At 33.0% G+C, this 18,318-nt stretch overlaps 1 protein-coding gene across 13 annotated transcripts in view; it reads right to left on the reverse strand.

The window, feature by feature from the left end:
* LOC145964967 (sex-lethal homolog) overlaps nt 1-18,318 on the reverse strand; it is a 92,262-nt gene that overhangs the window by 66,550 nt on the left and 7,394 nt on the right. For 3 of the 13 annotated variants that reach the window (XM_083088141.1, XM_083088139.1, XM_083088140.1), the window contains exons 2-6: nt 17,283-17,640; nt 17,029-17,204; nt 16,831-16,944; nt 15,950-16,110; nt 5,323-7,738 (exon numbers count right to left, since the gene is read on the reverse strand). In XM_083088141.1, coding sequence (XP_082944267.1) covers nt 7,449-7,738; nt 15,950-16,110; nt 16,831-16,944; nt 17,029-17,204; nt 17,283-17,495 — 954 coding nt within the window. In that variant the 5' untranslated portion in view covers nt 17,496-17,640 and the 3' untranslated portion in view covers nt 5,323-7,448. The other 10 variants (XM_083088137.1, XM_083088138.1, XM_083088136.1 and 7 more) reach the window with 8 other exon arrangements.

Genomic DNA, 18,318 nt, shown 5'->3' on the forward strand with positions numbered 1-18,318 from the left:
GGTTGGTATGAGTCTATTTTGATGTTTGGAGAACGCTTAAGTGGATCACGATTACCGTTTTAATTCTCTCTTTTCCATTTTCTGCAACAAGTTTTCTTTCTTTCTACTCATGGATCACTTACTATTTTTTTGTAGCTAGAACCTTTCCCTTTGAAATAATTTCTAATAAAAAATATGGTATACTTGAGTCGCAACACTGCAATTATATTTATATCTGTAGTATACATTTTTATATATCTGTAGTAGTCTATATTTTTTAAGAGATTTAAAATATATTTTTTTCTGCGCATTAAGATCTCTATATTTTTCTGTCGCCAATTTCCAATTTTAAATGAGAAACATTTTAATCGTACAATTCAATGATACAGTAGATTTATCGTCATAATGAAATCTTGAATTTAATTCCTCTTCCACTTATAAAATATTATTTACATTTTAAAATTATTATAATTAATTATTATATTTAATTTATTAAAATTTTATTTACATTTAATATCTGTCTTTAAATTAAACGCATATTTGAAATGGCATATTGCAAACGCAATTATAAAATAACGCATATTTTGAATCATATGTATCATTTGTAAAACGTGATTATAAATTTATTTAATTCCTTCTTCGCAAAAAACACACGGGAAAGAGATCTGTCGCGTAGATTTACATCTATTATATATATATATATATATATATATATATATATATATATATATATGCGTTATTATATTTCTCTCTCTCTCTCTCTTATTGTAATAAGATTCGAGCCGAAAGTATCGCTGCGTGTGAATGAATTGAATCGTGGAAGCGTATTTTATCGAGTGGCATGCGGTTGCGTAAACGAGCATTAAAAAACATGACCTCAAAAGAAAAAAAAGTCGCTGAATATCATTGGGAGTCGCACGTTGATTCGACCACAAGAAAAATAAACTAAAACGCGCGCACGTGATGAGTCATTCCAACAATGCGCTTCGACCACGACTTCTCTTTCTCTCTCGTTAATCCGAACGACTGACCCCTATCGCACTAATCAGAAATTTTAATGGCAAATTCGACGTTACAAAGAGCTCCGACTTTACATACAGGGTGTTCTAGAAACTCGATGTTAATTTTAATCGAAACGATAATTGATTTTATCTCAAGTTTTCTTGGGAGGGAACTTTATTTATCAAAACTTTTCATATATTCATCTTGGATTGGGAATCTCTTTGAATTTGAAATTAAAAAAGATTCTGAAGAATTAAAGCCCACTTAATTTTCGCGAAGTTTATTTGGTTAATTAACTATTTTTGTTTAATTAAAATTTGGAAACTTAATGCACGATATATCTTGCCCCGCAATCAATAGCATAAAACTGATTATTTTCACAAGTTGCGTTTATTTTCAAAACATTTACTTTTCAACTTTTTTTATAACTCTGAAATAACTAAAATAACGGACTTTTTACGATAAGAAATTTTATCTATCAATAAACTTGGGAAGAGGTTTGCGGCCGGAAGGAGCGGTTTATTCTGTTTCTTATTATGGAATTTAATCGGTAATTCTAGCAAAGAAATATAGTATTGATATACAATTTCTAGATGAAATGTTTATAAATTATCTAACAAATTTAATAATTTATTTTACATTATATATCCGATATAAAGAATGAATTAATAGTTATATACAAAATACAGATCATGTATCAATAAAATTGTTACGTTTAATTTATGAAAGAAGCTTGCACACAATTAATACACAGTCATAAATATATTAATTTCATTTGAGAATAATTATTATGAAGTTTGTTATAAAATAATATGTAATGAATATATATCTTTATGAATTCTAATGCGTGTGAATAATTTTGCCTTCAAATTATACGAGCTTTAGCCACGTTTTTAATGCGATATGAAACACACGTGGAACAGATGCGCGTGATGCGTCTCGCTGCATTTCCTGGGGAGAATTCTGGCTGGTTCAATGGGAACGACGGTTGAGAAAAGATAGAAAAAAAACATGGGTGCTAGGTCAAAGGATAGCTAACGAATCGGCTAAATCCCTTTCGACCATTTGTGTAACGTTAAAAATGTATCACGATTAAAAAGAGGAAAAAATGTTTCCTCCATTTTCCAGAAATAAAATCTTTCGACGTTTATAAAGTTTCATGCTTAATAAATAATACGTTTAACGAGTTTTCAAAATGTAAACTTTTTCTACAAATGAATGTCACATTTATTTTTGAAAATATTCTTCTTCTATCGATATATTAAATGTAATTATTTAGAAAAAAACGGTAATTGTTATCGGAATTATGAGCGAATTGTACAGCATATCAGACGCAAAGAACGTAGTCACTCTTTAGGATAAATTCGTGAAGATGGTATCTCGGTCTATCCGCCCCTTCCTGTTTCCTTTTCACGAGCTTGGCTAATCTCTAGGCCACAACATCCTGTGGGTGGAATGCATCGTGTTTGTTATAAAGTTCTTCGTTCGAACTTGGAAATCGTCAGTTTGCGTCTTCCGTTACTCGTGACATTTTTCCGCAAGTGCCCTTTCTCTAATCCGGAAAATTCTGATAATTTCAAATAATATTAATTGAAGTGTACTTCGCATAATCTAACAGTAGAGATAAAGTGTTCTTGAAGAGTGCAATATTCGCGATAAAAAGCAGATAAACACTCTAGAATGTAATTATTATATATCAATATTAAAAGATTCTTACAATTTCTTGAGAAAAAAAGCTAAAAATTCGCAAAGAATATGTAAATTACTCTTGAAATATAAAATATATCTTGTAGAAACTAATTTTGTGGCTTGAAATATATAGTGATGCTTGCAAAAAATTATAAAAATTATATTCCTGAACTGTGAAGTATAAAAAGACATATGCTAATAAAAGAAAACATTATCGTGTGATGAATATTAACTTGTTAAAATAATTTTTACAAATTGTTTTACAACATCTCAATCTTAATATATATTATTATACAATATATAAACATTTATAATTTTTTTTAAATATTTATAGTATGAAGCAGTGTGTCAGCAGTGAAGATGTTATATCGGAGTGATGACTAAAAGCAGCTGTCTAACAATCAGCAGTCTTGACGAGTCATTCCATGTACCTGAATTAGTCGCGCACAAGCGATGCATACATACTTTGAAAGAGCTCCATTGCTTCAGAAGTACCTGGCTAATCTTTCTTTTTCTTCAGATTATATGCTATGACAAAGGATGGCGAGGTAGGAGTTTAGTATCCATAAACAAGGGATAATTTATAATCTTATTCGTACTTGTGTAGCGTTAACTCATTGTAATTTTCGTTCTGTTTGTAATCTTACAATTAGATGTCCCATTATCCAGTTCTTAACGTTCTTTAGAAAATATTTTTTTTTTTTTCAAAATCTCTTAAGCCGTAGGTGATCAAAAATAAATTCGAACCAAAATTGACAGGATACACGTGCGGTTCTGAAAGAAAGAGACTTAATCTGAACGTTTTGAATGCTTCTGTCACATTGTTACAGCTGAAATTTGTCAATAATTTCGTTTGCATCTTTTCTTCTTATTGATTTGTCAAAATTGGTGCTGCAGGTGATGTATGAAGATTTTTGATACTCCCCCGCATTACGAAAGAAGAATTTTTCGAATGATATTATCGAACGACTACGTTGCGGCTCTTCATCGGGCACTTTGCTTTTTTAAATGCCAGCTGCCTTTTGAAGGGCAACACTGTGGTCAGTCGTATTCATCTATGGAATTATGACAAAACGCCCATTCTATTAAATGATACTGAATTACTCGTAAAAACAATTTTAAGTATTTTACTTTTTAAATTGATTAAAATAAAACATATCTCTTACTTTTCCGTTAAATTAAGATTAGATAAAAGTCAGAAAAATTTGTATATAATGTGCACTTTTTCTCGGACATAAATTAATAAAATATTTTTCAGCAATATCCTTTCTATTTCGACACTTTTATAATCATCTCTTCAGATTCATGAACCTACATTCTATCAACATTACCTTCATAAATTTAAATATAATATTTCTACGGTAAGTTTCGTAAAAAATTCTCTTCCCATAGCGGACAGTATTTTTTATTAAATTGTTTGATACACATCCATATTAGTGCGACATAACAATTCACATAGGAGTGTTAATTACTGTTTTCTCGTCAAAATTAGAGTTCGATATTCGTTTATGTGATTTTTCCATGCAAGATTTTTATAAATTGTAGTAATGTGTATGTTGCTCCAATTTTGCAATGTGTCAATTATCGGTTTTGCACGATTATATTTGTTATGAATCTTTTATTTACGACTCTAAATTGAATATCACCTTATTTCATTCTTCCATTATAACATAATGAACTCTTAATAATTATATAAATCTCAGCAATTTGCATATACATACACATTTCTCTCATAAAAATGATAATTATACTATTAATGTGATAAATATAAATTATGCTACCTTGCCTGCAGATCGTGTATAGCCACACACTGCTTAACTTTGATGTGAACAATGATATTAATATAATAGATATAACATAGATATATAATATATAATTATTCAGGTAACTTTAAGAATGTTACTAAATAATATCTAACAATAAGATAAAAGTAACATGTAATTTGATTGTACGTTTATGAGAATGGATGATAACCAAGTTAAGATTCTGCATATTCTTATACAAAAATTAACGTTAATTAGAGAATTTTAATTTATTATATATAATTTATAGAGCGATTGGCTCCGTCTCCATTTCCTTATTGCTTCAAATTTGTATTTCCACTTGCACTTAGATGCAGCGTAAAATACGATATTTTTGTCTTCTCTACGCAATGACTGATTATCGATATCTCTCTCACTTATCCTTTGTACAAATCACAGATTTTTATAGACAATTCGAGCTGCTCTTGAAACCTATCATATAGATTCGAAACACAAGTACAGCTTATTATTTTTTTTCTTTTTTAGCTAAAAATACGACACACGCGACTTCAACGTATACTTGCTTAAAATTTGTCCTCTATAAAAAATCAGTCTCATTGTCTATAAGGTCGCGTTAGTGTCGATCTTCCTACACGCCTATGTACATCACTGATGGCGAGGATGGCGATGGTAATTAATTGTTAAAAGAATCGAACGCTTCTCGAGATTCACTTGTACTAATTTTCTATGCTTATCAATCAGATCTTAAGTACATGCATATACAAAATTTTGATGTCAAATCCGAGAATATGTAATATTTTACTATATAAATACTATCAAAAAATTAATTAGAAATAATTAATAGAAATTGAGAGATATAAATATACGATCAATTAACAAAAGCTAAATATATAGTTGCTAATAGTATTTATTCCAAATTGTTTTGATGGCTTTACATATTTTAAAATATTTTTCTCACTCTCTCCTCCTTCCTTCAGCAACAATATTTACGAATCTCGTAAAACGCCACTGAAGGATCGGACGAAATTAAATACACCATGCGACGTATCGAAAGTTCGTTCCAAGACTGCGAAAGAATACGCGAACTCGTTCTAATACTGCTCTCAAATATTAAAATAAATTACATTCACCCTGTTCTTCCGTGCGACACGTGCTTAAAATTCGCTTAATCTAAATTAACTACGGCACGTTCGAATCGCGTATTCTTCGTCTAGCGACAAATTAGAACGTTTCGGGAGTCGAAGTCGCAATGTATATCTGCTTTGAGAAGACCCAATACCTAAAATATACTAATTAACATTAAAATATATAATTAACATTAAAATAAAACTCTAGGAATTTGATTGTCAAAATTTATACTATGATTTTCAAATGAAAATTGCATATTTTCTTTTTAAATAAAAATGTTAAATTACCATATTTTTTTATTCATATTTAACATTATAAATATATTATTTAGATAAATAGCATATTTGTCGAAATTTCAATTTTGGCATTTACCTGTTGTCCTTTTTATATGGCAAGTCTAGATATATGTCATTAGGCATACAATTCACTTACAGGTATTGGATTTTCTTGAAAGGACTGTGTGTAATTGAGAGCCACGTCTATCTTATTAAAAAAAAGAAGGAAAAATGTATCTCACAAATATACAAATTTTCGTTCGCCGCAGAATGCTCAGATATTCAGAGCCGCGTCGAACGAGAAACCTGACATCCCCCCAATTTATAATAAAACATTCTTATGATTAAACGTTTTATAAAGTTTCAAGTTAGAACCATTAAAAAAATTAAATTTATAACAATACGTAAAATTCCTATAGTTTTTCTGCACAACGCGATTTACCGGGACTCGGATCTTTTGGATCGTGAGCTTACCGGGGAATTGAGGTTTAATGTTTATTATCTTATTATGTAATAATAAATCCTAATATAATAAAGCCGAATACATCCTGGCAAATTGGAACATGAATCAGCATTCGAGCTATCGTGAAATTAGAAAGTGAGTAATGCGTTTAATAATTTAAATAAATAAAATAGTTTATATATATCATTATGAATTTCTCAAAATATTCTATAATGATTTTAATATTATAAAATCAAATATTGACCTGGAGAATTTATCAAGTCTTATATAATTATCAACGTAAGATATCAATAGATATCATACAGATATCATAAATTCCTAATAGATTCATATTGAAATTTAAATCATCAATATTGTCATGATTACAAAAATTAGGATATCGTATTATTGTTAATGCTCTAGACACGCTAGGCACTCAGTCACAATAGATTTCTCTTTCTTTCAAATTTCACGATCGCTCGAGGTAAAAGTAGAATAAAACCGGGAAAAATCTTGAATACGGATACTTGCTTGTCATTGCGAAAAGTCCAACAGTTTAAAAAGCGCATAGTACCCTGTCCAAAATTTAATAAAATTATTATCATTCAATCATATTCCAATTTTATACTTTAATTATAACCACGATATAGAATGCTTTGCGAAAAAGTAGCTCGATTTTAACTCGATCTATTGCTAATATATAACAATCTTATTATTATTATTATTATTATTATTATACATATAATATAATATAATAATAAAATACCATTTTTTTTTATCAATCTTTGAAACAAAAAATAATATTATGCAATATTCAACATGCTAAAATGAATGATAAAATAATTGCTCATAATTGGTAATTGCTGGTAAAATACTTGACTATTTATTGCTAAAAAATTGTTAACATTGTGATGTTAATATCGAATTACCTTCTCGTACGTCGCCTGTAGACAGATAAGCAGGTGGTTTGGTTTAACTGGCCCAACCCGGTTTTATTCGACCTACCTCCTTCACTTCAATTTTCAATAGTTTTCATGATAAAAATTCATAATTTCTTCCGTGGACCTATTTCGAACGAGAAGAACGGCTTCAACCAGCAATCAACGTTGTGGTACCGCCACGGATATCCTCGTCCTCGTCGTCGTCATCATCGTCGCGACAACGCGACGGTCACCAGAAGTGCGACTGCACGTAGCCGCCCCCGCCGCCGCCGCCGCCACCCATACCAATCGGATTGAATCGGTGCGGATGTATCTTCTCCATTCTCATAGCGCCCGGGCCGCCGCCTCCCCCGCCTCCCCCGCCGATGAAGCCGCCGCCGTGGGGTCCGCTGCTGCGCGGGCCGAAGCCGCTCGCTCGGCCCAGCATCCCTGGACCGCCGCCGCCGCTGATTCCCATCCCGGGGGGGCCGCCTCCGATGCCGCGGGCTCGTCCCCCGCCGACCCCGATTCCGCTCGTTCCTGGAAAATTGAGGACGCCTGAGATGAAAGCGGGCGGTTGAAACTGCTTCTTGGAAGATGGGTCTTGGTGACGCTGCTCCCTTATTATTTTTTTTTTATTTTTTTTTCTCTAACGCTGATCAGGAGATGCTGGCTTACAGAATTTCTCAAATGGGCCAGAGATACTCCACGAGTTGTTTTTCTCTAGAATTTCATAATTGATCTTAAATCAGCTGTTATATCTAAATCTTGTTTTATCTCTGCGTTACAATTTTGTATTTAAGTGACGTGTGAAAATTTATCATTTAATCTCTAGATTTTCGATGATAAAGATTGATGGATAAGAATCGGAGACAATTTTTTTAATAGTTCTTTCTTTCCTTAGATAAATGTTATTTATAATGTAATGTCCACTTGTAGCATTTGCATTTTTGCTCCGATTTCTCGGCAAATGTTAGAGAAAAACGAAGGAGAAGCGTCATACAACAGAAAAAGAGGGTCGTGCGAATGACTTAGACGTGGTATATCTGTTTCTAATATTTTAATCAAATTTAACGAACGACCGCAGTGAGGAAACTCGATAACGAGAATAGGAAAGATGTAAGATGCTGATTAAGAAAGGTCTCCAGAGGATCATTGAACGATACGTTTCTTCCTTTTTTTCCTGAAGCGTCGATCCTCGGGAGTATACTTTTTGTCCTGATGATTTCTTTCCTTTTTTTTTTAATACGAAGAAAGCTTCATTGTTTTAGCTTGTCCGATTGTCAAGAGTATAAAAATGGTACAAAAGAAAAAAAATATTTGTAAAACGCGACGCTTGTGCAATCTGATTTTCAACACTTAATTTTAATGGCGTAATTCCCATGGAAAACGAATATGTATAAAAGTATCACAGAGAGAGAGCCATTGTTTCCGATACGCGGTTTTCTCTTGTGTTTCGAAAATTGAATTTATCCTGTGTCTGTGTCGTCGTGTCTAAATTCAATTTTACGTCGCGCGCGAGGGATCATCCATCAATCATATCATCAGCACAAAAAGCGTCAATCGATACAGTAATTCACATTTAATGCTCAACACGTTTAAATACAAATATCCGTACAACGAGATACGAACATTGATTTGTAACTGCTATAATGTGTCATAGTTTTGCGAGTATCGCTACGTACATAATGTCAGTGTCAGTGTATGTTAGTGTATGTATGTGTGTGTGTGTGTCTATTTTTGTCGCATATTGCATAAACATTGTCCTTAATGTGATACTAGATTCGCCTAAAGACGATTAATTTTCGCTAATTCAGATATTTTTTTGCGCGTAAACTATATATATATATATATATATATATATATATATATATATATATATATTTCTTAAAATCTCATAGTGAATAAGAGAAAAATACGGTGGATATATCATCGAGAATGTCGCGAGCGTTCTCAACCGAGGCCGAAGAATTTATCTTCTCGAGAAAATGAGGAGTTTTAAATAAATTATCGCTCTTTCTTTTGATCACAAAATTTGCAGTATTTAAAATTAACAATTATCGCTTAATTAATCGCGGAGTTATTTAATATTGAGAAATGAAACTTGAGTTGCAGTACTTGTGTGTAAATATATTTGTATATAAAATTATATATCTTGTTTTATCAATTTAAATTTTATTTTTTTAACATGTTTGAGAACCACTAAACATTTAATTTATAGTAAATTACAAAAATAATCAAAGCGTTGAAAATTAAAAAGCTCTCGTGAAATATACTTGATATTCTTGTAATCAAGAGAAATGCGATAATTTTAAACACCTCGTATATGTTAATTAAATGTTGTTAATTAAATTAACATTGTATACCGATTAAAAAATAAAACGTTACAAAGAAGCTGTGCTGTCTTATTACTATTCGCTGTTAGTTTATCGATGTAATCATTTCAAGGTGTATTAGATGTGTTTGACATGTTGTATACACGTGTCATTGAAATTTTAATACATGTGAAATTAATTTAAATTGCATTTAAAAATTAAATCAAAAGAGAGGAAACTAAGCTTCGTTAAATGCTTGTATCGCTATGTTTGGTTTTTCTCTTTGCATTCTCGTTAGTATTTTCTTATTCTTATCACAGCCATCGTTAGCACTACTGGACTTCGGGATTAACCATTTCGCACATTCTTCGATCCGTTAAACCTTACAATTTACTACTTAACAGTTTAAAACTATTTACAATCGCATTTTTTGATTAACTTGACAATTTCAAGTCGCACTCACGTCGCATTTTATCTATCGCAAACTTATGCGAAGGAAAATCACGAATCTCTCATATCGTATAATACATTGTACGTTATAATCTTTGATTTAAAATTATAAATGTAATTTAATATAAATATAATATATTATAGCCTCCCCCCCCCATTTGTGACTCATATTTTTTATCAATGAAAAATTATTTTTCTTTATATCAATTATTATTGCAATAAAAAACTGCTTTTTTTCTGATTAAAATATCCGTAAAATTCTTGTTAACTTAGATGTTTAATATTATAGATTGGAAAAACGAAAAGACGACGAGAGTTCTTTCCATGACGATGATCGAAAGATATCCTTATATTAATTTATCTAACTTACTGAATGTATATATATAAGTTTTCAACGTTTAATCGATCTTCTTATCATCTATAGTAGCGATCGTACTGTGCAGCATATTACGTATCGATTCGTTGATCAATCGATCGTCGGAAGATTAGAGTAAACTGTATTCAAATCCCGCAATTCTTAACGATAAAAAGTGAAGATTCCCTCTATAAATTAAATATCAGGAATTTACAATTACAAGATCAACTTATATATCTTAACATGATGTCAATTTTATCTTCGTATAAAATATTACATAGTAATATTAAATCTATATATATTTATTAAATTATTACCAAAGTTTTATTAAGAAAAAAAATTTTAAAAAAATTTTTAAAAATTTTTTTAAATTATACAAAGTATAAAAAGTGCTACGAGAGAAAATTGACACGATTCTAAATATATTTTTCAGATTAGTTTCTAAGCTCGATATTACGTAAAGCAACGTTTGTGCAAACGCATCGGCGTTTAAAAATGTAGTTCATCGGTTCGCAACTCCCCGACAATCGATCGGTCAGCAGCCGAAGCGGGTCAAACGCCCAGCGCACATTCGCAATATTAAATTCCTAAAAGTTTCGACTTCGCGAATTTACCCTTACGAAGAAGCGCCTAAATATCTTACGTTGAGCAAGGTGGATCGCATCCTCGATCGCGCTACGTGTTTTAGGATTTCACCCCTTAACTAGTAACATCATTCCCGACTTTGGAACATTTATACGTACGAGAAAAAGAGAGAAACATTTTTAGAAGTCTTTTGAAAAGTCTTTGAAGAATTCTCTACAGTTATTTCGTAATTAAAATTCTAACATAACAGTTATTATATGATAGCATTCCACAATGAATATGTTGCATATGAAATGTGTTTGCATTAAAAAAAAGATGAACACTAGTTAAGGGTAAACGCATTCTCCTTCTCGTAAGCGCGATCTATAACAAGATGAAAAGAATGAAGCGCAATCAGACACAAGGTACAAATATTTTACGCGTGCGATTTAGCCTTAAGTCGCATCTATGATAAAATTGAATCAACATCACAGTTTTAATAAACAGCGTTTTTTATACTTACTATCATCTATTACTTAAATAGCTATAAAGATTCCTTAACATATGATATACATGCCAATAACATTTTTAATTTATAAATAACAATTAAAAATTATATATATTATTAATATCACATATTTTGTTACTATAAAAATTTTACTTTACAAGGCTACGAGTTAAAAAAAGGTCACATTATTGGAAGAGAAATTTTGAATTATAGAATTCTATTTGCGACAAAACTCTCACATGTGTCAAATTGTTACGCCCGGAATATGATTGCGTCCCATTTTTTTCTTCGCAAGCAATTGGCAAGGTGGTGTGATAAATCCACGAAAGATGGACGATTGTCAAGGTCGAAGGACATACGTATTATTTTCTAGCTCTTAATGTCCATCATTTTACTGACTTTCTCGCCACCGGATCGACCGGCTTAAAACGTCGTTCAGAATTCCAAAGAGAGATTGTATAACAGCGAAAATCGCTACTCGCCTTTGCGGTAAAATTACACGAGACGACAGAACAGAGTTCTATTCTCTACGAAAAACGAGCGAATATCTCATCTATCTTTTAACACGTGTATCATTAACTAACTATACTGGTAATGTTCGATGTACTCGGTGGCGTAGCATGTCGCAGACAGAATAAATGAAAGATTCATGAAATTTCATTGGTGCTTTTATATCCGGCGATTGATATACGATATCAAAATGAATAGTGAGCGTGGTAATTTATGAGTTGTAAAAGAAATCGATTCAGCTATTTTTAATTCTTCAGCATCGATTTAAATATCTTTTTACGGCGTATTTTCTAAAAAGAATTTTATCATCCATATACAAGTCAGAATTTTACACATGAAATTTCCCATAATTTATGAATAAAAAAAAAATTTTTTTAATTGTCTTCTAAATAAAATCCATTATATGACCAAATTAACTTTTCTAAATGAAAATCTTGCTGATTTTTTTTTAAATAAAAGTTTCTTCAAAAATTTGAGATATTGTATAGCTAAATCGATTGTCTTATGTTGTTTCAAATATATTAATATACATTAATGTATTGCTTCATTTTCTCTATTCAAGATTGCCACCGAGAACATATAATTGGACGCATCCTCAGTTTGCGGAAGCATTGTGTATATGATATTTTTTTCTGAACTACGGAATAATTCTAAAAATATCGTGATTCCTACTACGAGAAAGAATGTCTAATAAATATTCATTTGATCTGTAGATTTTTTTTTACAGATTGCAGCGGCTATACGTAACTGCTAATAAGATCTGGAGCGCATAGTGTCATTTTTTTGTTACGTTGAGAATTAATGTCTATCTACGTAGCACACAGAGAGATAAAATCTGCTCCGGTTTTTTTTTATCCTACTGGATCGTTGAAATCAATCTCGCTGGATTGATCGTATATCTTTGTATATCATGCGTAACATTGTACGAAAAATCGCTGTATCTAATAAAAAAAAGGATATCGAAGAAAATGTATCGTCAAAATCTATTAAATATTACACGATCATTATATAACATACAGCGATTTTATACCGTGTCCGGAATAACAAAAATCGCAGGGACTTAAAATTACGAAACACAGACTTATATACAATTGTTAAACTCTTAGGTTCGCTGCGAATAATTAATATACGATCGTTGAGCAAAAATCATATTTAGTATTATAATAACTTTCGATATAATCACTGTCCAAGTTGTATCGAAGACTTTTACTATTTTGTATTCAACGCAATTTTATATTCGCGCATCTCTCTTTTCAAACTTCTCGCTTTACGAATACAAGCATCAAAAGATATATTTGGCCAACATTTATAAAGTAATTTCGAATTTTACAATATAAGCTAGTGCTCTTGAAATAAGTATAATTTCTGTTTCGCTGATGTAGGAGCAATAAAACTTTTTTGGAAACAACTTTGAAATAATTTGCCGATCAAAATCGCCTTCATCGATTTTTATCCGGTACATAAAATTATATATTGCACCTCCATTGAAATACGCGCAATGTTCCTCGATACCAAAAATCTAAATTTAATTTGGAAATTACTTTTTGGCCTGATTACAAGAGAGGCGCTACAATTAAAGTCGAGAATCGATACAATTTATACAAGTAACCAACGATTCGGCGAACAATTTACTAAGATAATTTGCTCCTATCACACGAATCGCCGAACGATGAACGTTCCTCGCGCGATTACAGCAAATTATATCGGGTGGAACACATTGCGATATACACGGCCATAATCTCTTCAGCTTCCACGAACTGCAGACCGTGGATCTTCGTTTAATTACAATTGCAACAAGGACCGTGTGCGTGTGTATGGAACGTTCAACGACACGGCGACACAACAACGATAACATCGTTCGCTATTTAGTAAAGGTAATGAGCATAGCGCTGATATTTATTCCTCGCTGGGTACAGACGCTCTCCTTCACGAGTCAAGGCAAGCATAGAAATGAAAACGTCATTGATTAGGTCTCTCTCACACAAGTTCCATCTTTACGCGTGGCCGCGTCATTACAATGGCTCGATAAGGGTACAGCATCATGCACTTGGATTCCTTACTAAAGCATAGACGCAATAAAACCACAGCCAAGTCGCTAGAGACAATTGCGCGAGATATCTTCGTATTTTTATCTCGGTTTAACAATTAGTTCTCAAATAAAAGATTAACGGTGCGAAATTAATTTGCAACTTAAAAATCTTACAATTAATTTAAAAATCTTACAATTAATTTAATATATACATATATCCTTAAAAAAGTAATATCTTCTTTAAACAATCGTAACATAATAATCGAAAAACGCGCGTAATTTATTAAAACTGCCTAACTCGCTCTGGATTTGCTTAAAAATTAAGTAGGATTGGAATAGAAACAGAAAGAGAGAGAGAGAGAGAGAGAGAGAGAGAGAGAAAGAGAGAAAGAGTTACGTATGAAAGACAAACGTACATTCGAAGTTTGTGAAAACAAAGTATATATTTCGGATATAGGAAATAATATTATATATAACAAAATGTTTTGTACAGAAAACTTAAACAACGCCTTAGTCACGCTAAAGCACAAAGAGCATCAGCCATATATGGAACATGATATCAATATCGGCGGACGCGAAGCTACTGTGTGCTCGATAACATCGTACATGGGCAACGGTAGTAGAGTACTCTTAACAACAAAGTATCAAGCGAAAAAACGAACAATAGCAGCAGAGCTAAGAAAAAACAGAAGATAGGCGAAATCGTTAAGTTAATCGGTCCAGCTAACCAGCATTCAAACTGAAAGTTTCTATGAACGGCATTTTCTTTTCTTTTGTGCGGCAACGAGCTGTGTCTCTCCCGGGTGAGGTGAGGTGTTTATATACCGCACAAAACGCCGTGTACATAACGCGTACCTCACGTATCTCGTCACCAGATCACACACAAGACTCTTGTATCACAACACTGCATTCTTGCTTGCTCAATTGCATATAGAGCGAGCCCTTTAAGTGGTTTTCTTTGTTCTTTTCCTTTCAGTTTCCTTCTTTTTTTTACGAGAACCACCCGAGAACCAAGCGGTGTCTCTTCTTTCACATCGAGTCATGCGCACGACTTTGAGAAAGTGGAAAGAAAAAAGGACACGCGCGCGAAGATAGAGGAGTAAAGAGACACGAGCGAGGAACCGTGTCTCCAGTCGTTTTCACGGAGATCTCTCTCCGCGTTTCAACGTGGTCGTGTGTGTGTGTAACACGTGTCAGAATATAAACACCCTTTCGATTCTCTGTGTACACAAAAGGTGCTTAGTGCGTTAAGTCGTGGTGGTCTGATTTAGATGCAGCCATCTTATCTGACAAAACATTTAAATGTTAGACAAATAGCAAAATAACAAAAGAAAAATATAAAAAGAAAAAAATTACATTAGATGTGTATCTATATCAATAGCAACTTATATTACCTATGTATGAAAAAATTAAAATTAAAGATTTTCATTGAAACGTAGGAAAAAACGCTGCCTGATGCAAAGTGTTTTGAAACGCGGAAATACAATATAGTAAGGACTTTGTCGCGACAAAAGAAGCATTTTGCGCCGTATAAAAAGAAAAATCTACTCTACCAAATTTCTGAAAAATATCAAGATACGAGATAGATCGAATATGCTGATCAACAGAAATCGTATTCGATCCAAAGACACATCACACAGGCAAATAGAATAAAGTATAATATCTTTCGTTCAAAACATGGAAATAAACATCGCAAATAAACATCGATTGTGAAATTAGTGCTCTCCTATGTAAACTAGACGTATTACAGCAATCGTATTACAGTATTACAATATTACGATAAAAAAGATGCAAATCATTTCAACTATATATCTTAGCATAGAATTTAGTTAGAAGCCAAAAAATGCACACGCGGCCTGGCAGCGCTAATTCCCTTCTTTTTCACTTTCTCCCAAGACAATTTTCAATTCCAATGAGAAAACAACACACTTAATTTATCATCGATTACCACTGCCAGACAGCGAGATAAAATCTATTAATGAATAGCTAGTCCTCGCAACTTGTATGTAAAATTACTTACCGCGGCTTTGATTGTATCCGGCTTGCCAGCCCGCGTAATACGCCGCCTTTTGTTTCCCGTGTTCCTCCGCAATTTTTACGCTAAGCGGCTCCGATCCACCCTCCGGTATTGTACCATGAAGTTGCGCAATAGCCTCCTGAGCTTCTTCCCTTTTATCGAATCTGCAAATAAGGAAACGGTAAATAATTTCTAATGCATTCTACAAGAGTTGTAGAAATGTAACATTTATCATTTATACAAAAAAATTATTTAATTGAAATATAAAATATATAAAAATTTCTTAAAAATACTAGAGAAACGTTAATCTCTCCATTACTTATTTTTAATTCGTTCGCTGGCTTCTTCCAACCCGATAAAATCGAAATGAAAGACATCCAAGCAACATTCTTAATTGTTGGCATAAACTACAACGGCTCTATTTCACGCGAATAATATGTTTCCCACAATTCTAGAGTATCTCTAGTTTATTCATACGTTTTATGTAGGCCAAACTAAAGGGAGCATATCAGAATTATGCAATTGAAACCAGGAGATGTACAAAAATACTTTGGCAGGAAATTTTCGCAAAATAAATATGTGCACACAAATACATGCATCGCGTTGTGTAACGATATAGTATGATTGTCGCGAACAGCTGTTTTGAACTTGTTCCAATTTTCAATACCGCATATTATTTATACGCATACTTGACAAATGTACATTATGTAAAAAATTTCATAAGAATTTATTAGATTCATGAAGCCCCTTTTCCTCTCTCTACCATACGTATAAATATTTATAAATATTTACGAATACAAATTGCTGCGTAAATCTTTAATATTTAAAAGATGATTAAATGACAATTTTATAATGAATGATAAAAACTAATCATCTTTATTCACCTTACAAACGCTACTCCTCTCGGTAAACCGGTCAGTTTATCCTTCAATATATTTTTCTGCACAATGTTGCCGTATTTGCTGAAAATTTCGTCGATCTGACTTTCCGTTATATTTCTGCAACGAGAAACGATGTCTTTTAGTATAATAAATTTTCCTCATTATTGAGCTTTATTTCCTAGAAAATGAATCGTACTTCACCTTGGTAAATTCGTAACGTAAAGATTTGTTTCCTTAATTTCTTCCCCAGAAGGCCGAGCGAACGACACTTTCAAACGTTTATTTTGCACTTGAAGCCCGTTTAACGTGCTTATCGCCGTCGCGGCATCCTCAGCTTTTGCATAGTTGACAAAACCAAAGCCGTAACTGTAACCAGTCTATATAAATGTTTAAATTAGTATTACACCTATAACACATTCGTATCACACAAGTTATACAGAAACTATACAATTTACCTTGTAATCCTTCATGACTCGACAGGACTCGACCGGACCAATCGTCACAAAAAGACTGTACAGCTCCTTCTCGTTCATGTTTTGCGGCAGGTAATTGATGATCAGATTCGTTCGCGGCTCCTCATTGCCTTTGATTTGTTGTTGCTGTTGTTGTTGCTGAGCTTGAGATTGCGGCTGCTGCTGCTGCTGCTGCTGTTCTCGTTGGTCGGTCATTTTGTGGCACTGTTGCTGTTGCAGGTCACCTCCCGACGACGATGCCGGATTCGATGAAACGATTTGATTTCGCTGCAGTTGACGTTGCTGCTGCTGTTGCGCGATCACCAGTAATCGGGCTTGCGGTTGCTGTTGTATACCCCAACTGGTACCGTCCAGTGAAACAACCGTCGACGGGGTCATCGGCAAATACAAAAAATATAAACAAATTCATTACTATATCTTCCCGGTACAACGACGCTGCCACGCTCGACGTAGGCCAGCCTGCGCTTTCGAAAGCTCTCATCTTTCTCTCTCTCTCTCTCTCTTTCTCTCTAAGCAGTCTCAAAATAAATAGAAAATAAATGTGCAATATATATGTATTGATGCCAGACCTGTGTGTGAGAAACAAACAAACAAAGGCAAGTAAGGATAAAACAGAATCATATAGCGGGCAAAAATCAAAGATACAAAGTAGGCGTGATAAGTAACAAATTGTTTGCAAAATTCTCTGGGCGCTTTTCAAAATAAAATGCTGCAAACTCGACGCTTTCAAGTGCGTCATCCCGCGTCGATACTTTACCCTACTTTGTACCGATCTAAGCTCGAACGTCTTTCGCACATACTCGATAATCTAATTCTCGGTATCTTAGATTTCATTTTTTTTTCATCTCATCGAAGACTCTCTAATACATGCGCAATCGACGCGTTTCGAGAAGTCGCAAATGTATATATTATATATCATATATACATGATCGAGCGGTCGCGTGCAATGACATCGTGCGATATCGAATTTCATTGAAGCGCTGCGGGAATTTACACGTCGACGCGAGGAACAAACTTA

The sequence above is a fragment of the Camponotus vicinus genome, unplaced genomic scaffold (genome assembly GCF_025532165.1).
Source record: "Camponotus vicinus isolate PSW18456_S1 unplaced genomic scaffold, iyCamVici1.0 SCAF_14, whole genome shotgun sequence".
NCBI classification, from domain to species: Eukaryota; Metazoa; Arthropoda; class Insecta; order Hymenoptera; family Formicidae; genus Camponotus; species Camponotus vicinus.